General features: G+C 53.8%; 1 protein-coding gene across 1 annotated transcript in view; it reads right to left on the bottom strand.

Moving 5' to 3' along the window:
* The window catches only part of LOC106570755 (transmembrane protein 64), a 32,797-nt gene extending 24,866 nt beyond the window's left edge, over positions 1 to 7,931 (bottom strand). Inside the window, exon 1 of the mRNA XM_014143242.2 lies at positions 6,350 to 7,931. Coding sequence (XP_013998717.1) covers positions 6,350 to 7,072 — 723 coding nt within the window. The 5' untranslated portion in view covers positions 7,073 to 7,931. The remainder of the gene's footprint in view (positions 1 to 6,349) is intronic.
* Positions 7,932 to 8,196: the final 265 nt, after the last annotated feature.

Consider the following 8,196-nt stretch of genomic DNA (forward strand, 5'->3'; position numbering starts at 1 on the left):
GTCTGTGTAAACAGCAGCTTGGCCTGCAGTAGGTCCAGTTTGTGTAAACAGCAGCTAGGGCTGCAGTAGGTCCAGTCTGTGTAAACAGCAGCTTGGCCTGCAGTAGGTCCAGTCTGTGTAAACAGCAGCTAGGGCTGCAGTAGGTCCAGTCTGTGTAAACAGCAGCTAGGGCTGCAGTAGGTCCAGTCTGTGTAAACAGCAGCTAGGGCTGCAGTAGGTCCAGTCTGTGTAAACAGCAGCTAGGGCTGCAGTAGGTCCAGTCTGTGTAAACAGCAGCTTGGCCTGCAGTAGGTCCAGTCTGTGTAAACAGCAGCTAGGGCTGCAGTAGGTCCAGTCTGTGTAAACAGCGGCTAGGGCTGCAGTAGGTCCAGTCTGTGTAAACAGCGGCTTGGCCTGCAGTAGGTCCAGTCTGTGTAAACAGCGGCTAGGGCTGCAGTAGGTCCAGTCTGTGTAAACAGCAGCTAGGGCTGCAGTAGGTCCAGTCTGTGTAAACAGCAGCTAGGGCTGCAGTAGGTCCAGTCTGTGTAAACAGCAGCTAGGGCTGCAGTAGGTCCAGTCTGTGTAAACAGCAGCTAGGGCTGCAGTAGGTCCAGTCTGTGTAAACAGCAGCTTGGCCTGCAGTAGGTCCAGTTTGTGTAAACAGCAGCTAGGGCTGCAGTAGGTCCAGTTTATACTGTAAACAGCAGCTAGGGCTGCAGTAGGTACGGTCTATACGTAAACAGCAGCTTGGCCTGCAGTAGGTCCAGTCTGTGTAAACAGCAGCTAGGGCTGCAGTAGGCCAGGTCTATCTGTAAACAGCAGCTAGGCCTGCAGTAGGTCCAGTCTGTGTAAACAGCAGCTAGGGCTGCAGTAGGTCCAGTCTGTGTAAACAGCAGCTTGGCCTGCAGTAGGTCCAGTTTGTGTAAACAGCAGCTAGGGCTGCAGTAGGCAGATTTATACTGTAAACAGCAGCTAGGCCTGCAGTAGGTAGGTTTATACTGTAAACAGCAGCTTGGCCTGCAGTAGGTCCAGTTTGTGTAAACAGCAGCTAGGGCTGCAGTAGGCAGGTTTATACTGTAAACAGCAGCTAGGCCTGCAGTAGGTAGGTTTATACTGTAAACAGCAGCTAGGGTTGCAGTAGGTAGGTTTATACTGTAAACAGCAGCTTGGCCTGCAGTAGGTCCAGTTTGTGTAAACAGCAGCTAGGCCTGCAGTAGGCAGGTTTATACTGTAAACAGCCTAATGCATGGCAGACTACTACGGTCTGCATTTCTTCCAGACACATTTAGATGAAGCTAGGATAATTCACCATATATTGGTTCACTTTAGAGAGGAGCAAAACTTCTCTCCCCACACTTATTTCACAACATTTGATTTAATTTACTAAATGACCTGTCGTTCAGTAAACTTGCTTGGACAAGGAGCAATGACAATAACAACTAGAAGCATGGGCTTGGATCACAGCATAACAACAGGCGTCGTCCGCAATGGAATAATTACACCAACAGACCAAGCAGACGGACTAAAACATCCATATGGCCTCAGACAAGACGACAGGAAACAACTAGATTCAACAATGACTAGCTGGGAATTCTGATTCCTACATGACGTCTGGGGAAAAGGGAGACTCGTGCCCTGAGACGAGTGACTGAAACAGTGTGTGTGTGTGTGTGTGTGTGTGTGTGTGTGGAGAAATGAGAGCAGTGGCTTGTTCTAATCCAATCGTTGCAAAGGTTTCAACCGATAGCCCGCCCGTTTCTTTGCAGACAGAAGAAGTAGCCAATAGTTATTTAGAGAACACAGAGCTTCACACTGTTTGAGTGAAAGAGATGTGTGCTGGCAGCTGGAAATGACTTTTTTTTCTGATCACAGATCATTTAAAAAGAAATACTTGTCGTAGTCATATTTCTCCATATCTGATACAATACACATTGTGTCAGAGTATTCTGCACAGCCCTAGCCTAGTGTGTGTAGCTTTGGGAACGTCCCAGCCCCGTTCTCCCGGGAACGCCCGGCCCTGTTCTCCTAAGTGTGCAGGCTTGTGTTCCAGCCCTGCTCGAACACACCTGATACTGCAAATCAGCTTCTCATCAGGACCTAGGCTACATTAGCTGAGTCATTAAAGTATGTTGGAGCAGGGCTGGAACAAAGGCCTGCACATCCACTAGGTGGTCGACCACCCTCGCTGGCGGCCTCTGTCTCAAATGACACCCTATTCCCTTTATAGTGCAATACGTAGTACGGCTGAATGTGGGTAAAAGAAATCTAATTCCGATTTAATAAAACATTTTTTAAATCTACATAAAAACACTTGGGTGAACTGTTGGAATAATATAAATATAATGATTTATATTAAGAAGCAAGGTGGAAAGCGGCATCATTCTTGTTTGTAACAATGTGTTGACTGTATTTGACCTAACAGAACATCATCCACAATAATATGCCAGCCTGGACCTAACAGAGGAGGAGCCAGCCTGGACCTAACAGAGGAGGAGCCAGCCTGGACCTAACAGAGGAGGTCGAGCCTGGACCTAACAGAGGAGGAGCCAGCCTGGACCTAACAGAGGAGGAGCCAGCCTGGACCTAACAGAGGAGGTCGAGCCTGGACCTAACAGAGGAGGTCGAGCCTGGACCTAACAGAGGAGGAGCCGGCCTGGACCTAACAGAGGAGGAGCCAGCCTGGACCTAACAGAGGAGGAGCCAGCCTGGACCTAACAGAGGAGGAGCCGGCCTGGACCTAACAGAGGAGGAGCCGGCCTGGACCTAACAGAGGAGGAGCCGGCCTGGACCTAACAGAGGAGGAGCCGGCCTGGACCTAACAGAGGAGGAGCCGGCCTGGACCTAACAGAGGAGGAGCCAGCCTGGACCTAACAGAGGAGGAGCCAGCCTGGACCTAACAGAGGAGGAGCCAGCCTGGACCTAACAGAGGAGGAGCCAGCCTGGACCTAACAGAGAAGGAGCCAGCCTGGACCTAACAGAGGACGAGCCAGCCTGGACCTAACAGAGGACGAGCCAGCCTGGACCTAACAGAGGACGAGCCAGCCTGGACCTAACAGAGGACGAGCCAGGCTGGACCTAACAGAGGACGAGCCAGGCTGGACCTAACAGAGGAGGAGCCAGCCTGGACCTAACAGAGGACGAGCCAGCCTGGACCTAACAGAGGACGAGCCAGGCTGGACCTAACAGAGGACGAGCCAGGCTGGACCTAACAGAGGACGAGCCAGCCTGGACCTAACAGAGGACGAGCCAGCCTGGACCTAACAGAGGAGGAGCCAGGCTGGACCTAACAGAGGAGGAGCCAGCCTGGACCTAACAGAGGAGGAGCCAGCCTGGACCTAACAGAGGAGGAGCCAGCCTGGACCTAACAGAGGAGGAGCCAGCCTGGACCTAACAGAGGAGGAGCCAGCCTGGACCTAACAGAGGAGGAGCCAGCCTGGACCTAACAGAGGAGGAGCCAGCCTGGACCTAACAGAGGAGGAGCCAGCCTGGACCTAACAGAGGAGGTCGAGCCTGGACCTAACAGAGGAGGAGCCGGCCTGGACCTAACAGAGGAGGAGCCGGCCTGGACCTAACAGAGGAGGAGCCGGCCTGGACCTAACAGAGGAGGAGCCGGCCTGGACCTAACAGAGGAGGAGCCGGCCTGGACCTAACAGAGGAGGAGCCAGCCTGGACCTAACAGAGGAGGAGCCAGCCTGGACCTAACAGAGGAGGAGCCAGCCTGGACCTAACAGAGGAGGAGCCAGCCTGGACCTAACAGAGGAGGAGCCAGCCTGGACCTAACAGAGGAGGAGCCAGCCTGGACCTAACAGAGGAGGAGCCGGCCTGGACCTAACAGAGGAGGAGCCAGCCTGGACCTAACAGAGGAGGACCCAGCCTGGACCTAACAGAGGAGGTCGAGCCTGGACCTAACAGAGGAGGAGCCAGCCTGGACCTAACAGAGGAGGAGCCAGCCTGGACCTAACAGAGGAGGAGCCAGCCTGGACCTAACAGAGGAGGTCGAGCCTGGACCTAACAGAGGAGGAGCCAGCCTGGACCTAACAGAGGAGGAGCCAGCCTGGACCTAACAGAGGAGGAGCCAGCCTGGACCTAACAGAGGAGGAGCCAGCCTGGACCTAACAGAGGAGGAGCCAGCCTGGACCTAACAGAGGAGGAGCCAGCCTGGACCTAACAGAGGAGGAGCCAGCCTGGACCTAACAGAGGAGGAGCCAGCCTGGACCTAACAGAGGAGGAGCCAGCCTGGACCTAACAGAGGAGGAGCCAGCCTGGACCTAACAGAGGAGGAGCCAGCCTGGACCTAACAGAGGAGGAGCCAGCCTGGACCTAACAGAGGAGGAGCCAGGCTGGACCTAACAGAGAAGGAGCCAGGCTGGACCTAACAGAGGACGAGCCAGGCTGGACCTAACAGAGGACGAGCCAGGCTGGACCTAACAGAGGACGAGCCAGGCTGGACCTAACAGAGGACGAGCCAGGCTGGACCTAACAGAGGACGAGCCAGGCTGGACCTAACAGAGGACGAGCCAGGCTGGACCTAACAGAGGACGAGCCAGGCTGGACCTAACAGAGGACGAGCCAGGCTGGACCTAACAGAGGACGAGCCAGGCTGGACCTAACAGAGGACGAGCCAGGCTGGACCTAACAGAGGACGAGCCAGGCTGGACCTAACAGAGGACGAGCCAGGCTGGACCTAACAGAGGAGGAGCCAGGCTGGACCTAACAGAGGAGGAGCCAGCCTGGACCTAACAGAGGAGGAGCCAGCCTGGACCTAACAGAGGAGGAGCCAGCCTGGACCTAACAGAGGAGGAGCCAGCCTGGACCTAACAGAGGAGGAGCCAGCCTGGACCTAACAGAGGAGGAGCCAGCCTGGACCTAACAGAGGAGGAGCCAGCCTGGACCTAACAGAGGAGGAGCCAGCCTGGACCTAACAGAGGAGGAGCCAGCCTGGACCTAACAGAGGAGGAGCCAGCCTGGACCTAACAGAGGAGGAGCCAGCCTGGACCTAACAGAGGAGGTCGAGCCTGGACCTAACAGAGGAGGAGCCAGCCTGGACCTAACAGAGGAGGAGCCAGCCTGGACCTAACAGAGGAGGAGCCAGCCTGGACCTAACAGAGGAGGAGCCAGCCTGGACCTAACAGAGGAGGAGCCAGCCTGGACCTAACAGAGGAGGAGCCAGCCTGGACCTAACAGAGGAGGAGCCAGCCTGGACCTAACAGAGGAGGAGCCAACCTGGACCTAACAGAGGAGGAGCCAGCCTGGACCTAACAGAGGAGGAGCCAGCCTGGACCTAACAGAGGAGGAGCCAGCCTGGACCTAACAGAGGAGGAGCCAGGCTGGACCTAACAGAGGACGAGCCAGGCTGGACCTAACAGAGGAGGAGCCAGCCTGGATCTAACAGAGGAGGAGCCAGCCTGGATCTAACAGAGGAGGAGCCAGCCTGGATCTAACAGAGGAGGAGCCAGCCTGGATCTAACAGAGGAGGAGCCAGCCTGGACCTAACAGAGGAGGAGCCAGCCTGGACCTAACAGAGGAGGAGCCAGCCTGGATCTAACAGAGGAGGAGCCAGCCTGGATCTAACAGAGGAGGAGCCAGCCTGGATCTAACAGAGGAGGAGCCAGCCTGGATCTAACAGAGGAGCCAGCCTGGATCTAACAGAGGAGCCAGCCTGGATCTAACAGAGGAGCCAGCCTGGATCTAACAGAGGAGGAGCCAGCCTGGATCTAACAGAGGAGGAGCCAGCCTGGATCTAACAGAGGAGGAGCCAGCCTGGATCTAACAGAGGAGGAGCCAGCCTGGACCTAACAGAGGAGGAGCCAGCCTGGATCTAACAGAGGAGGAGCCAGCCTGGATCTAACAGAGGAGGAGCCAGCCTGGATCTAACAGAGGAGAGCCAGCCTGGATCTAACAGAGGAGCCAGCCTGGACCTAACAGAGGAGGAGCCAGCCTGGATCTAACAGAGGAGCCAGCCTGGATCTAACAGAGGAGCCAGCCTGGATCTAACAGAGGAGCCAGCCTGGATCTAACAGAGGAGCCAGCCTGGATCTAACAGAGGAGCCAGCCTGGATCTAACAGAACAGCCTGGAACTGAGCTGTTTGAGTGACAGGGGGCAGGGCCTGTGTGTGGGAAGCAGCTGGTAGAGGGAGAGAGAGTACAAAGAGTAACCCAGAAAAACAAACATCGCAGTATGCATACTGCACATGTCAATATTACAATTTCTATACCAATGCAATTCATTGTGTAGCCCTACTATTTAGGGAATAGTGTTCCATTTGGGAAGCACTTTCTGGTTCCCGTTTCTCACCTGCACAGACAATGGAGAAAAGGATCAAAGACACCATCAGAAACTGTACTTGTAAGATTTTCAACCATACTCACTGAGAAAACTGCATTCTGGAGTCCAAAAGGAATGGGCGTGAGTCTCGCTAAGGCCACAACTTTGAGTCCACTCCCCCCCTCCACCACCCGTATTACAGCACTGAGCTGTTCAGAGTTCCCCACCTTGTTGACCACCCAGGTCGTCAACAGTCTCTTACACACCAGGTGAGCCAGGAAGGTACCTATGAGCACCCCCACCATGACCAGCCCCATACCCAGCACGAAGCCGTACAGGTACCCCGCAGCCACGTTCAGTACGATGTAGCCCCAGCCGAATGGGAAGGACACGATGATCAGACCAACTATGAACAGCAAGGCTCCAACCAGGCTGTCCAAGCTCTCCACCCAGAGGAGAAGGTCCTTGAGGTACTGTCGGACGAGAGCCACGGAGGAGAAGCACACAGCTGTCAGAATGCACGCCAGGAGGGCGCTCTTGAAACAACACGTGGTAATACAACACGGGTGTCTGAAATCCCCGTTGGTGGCGCCGCCACCGGTGAATGACACGCCAGTGTCAACGATGCTCTCCGGGTCTCCGTCTGACTTCCCGACGGCGCCTCCTCTCTCGTCAAAGGCGTTGCATATTAAGATGTCTATTTTATCGCAGTCGTCCGGGGTGGATCTCTGGAGCCAGCGGTTCAGCTGGATCTGTCCTCTGACCGCGGCGTGTTTCAGGACCTTTAGGACGACCTGCAGGGATGGTGGTGACCCTGCGCCCCACATCGTTGCCCTACAACTGAGTCTCAGGGAGATGGACAGTCACTCTGACTAGTTGTGCCCAGATTTAAGACGGAGCGCTGTAAACTTGAATATTACCGGTTTCCTTTTTGTAGAAACGATGACGCTTGAACATAAATAATGACAACAGAGAGATAATTAGGATGACGTGGTGACGGTGAGAAAGGTTATGGATGGGGACACATTCCTATTCCTCAGCATACAGGATAACTGTTCACATAGGCTTCAAAAAGGAGAATTCTTCCAGTCTGGGTTTCCATCATATGAATGATCATCCAGTGTGACAGTTCTTGATCTTGGGTACACTAATTTGGGAGACATGCCAGTGAAATGATTTCTGAAAAACAAGGTTTTCACATCGCCTGGAATCATCGGAGGAAAAACGTAAATGACACACAGCAGCTACCGTCACAAAAATCACTGCGTTGAAAAGCATCGGTCGATGTTAATCTGACAAACCGAGACAAGGCAACAACAAACTGATCAGAAAGTCACGGTACCGCTTAAATACGTCTGATCCAAACCAACTACACGTATCGATACGGGAAACGGTCCAAAGATAAATCCGTGCAAAGACTCGTAACTTTTGCGAGTCCTCTGTCGTATTTCTGTGAAAATGTTTTGCTGGCGGTGTAAAGTCCTGATCCAGCCCAACGGGCACAGTCACCGAACATTGACCTTGTTGTTCTCTTCCTGGTGCACGGTGATAACCGGAGCGTCTCCCGGGTCCGTCTGATAGCCAGCTGACTCTTATTACTAGTCGTTTTGGCCACAATAGTAAGTGGCGTTGACGTTGAACGCTATTCATACACCAGCCACTGCTCTGTTTGTTTCCCAGAATGCCAAGTTCCAGACCATGTGACTACTACCGTTCTGGCCTATGAACCACGGCGGAATAAAACCCGGAATAAACCCAGCTAACGGGCTCTTTCTGTGGATACCACATCCACCACGGGTCCTTGGACAAACCCACAGAGTAACACAGTACGAGTTATAATACACTTCAACCTAATCAGAACAGGGAAATGGTTAGAATCTGGGTTTTCCACCTTTATTTAACTAAGTCAGTGAAGAAGAAATTGTTCTTTACAATGACAGTCTACGCGGAC

This window comes from Salmo salar, chromosome ssa14 (assembly GCF_905237065.1).
Source record: "Salmo salar chromosome ssa14, Ssal_v3.1, whole genome shotgun sequence".
Taxonomy (NCBI): Eukaryota; Metazoa; Chordata; class Actinopteri; order Salmoniformes; family Salmonidae; genus Salmo; species Salmo salar.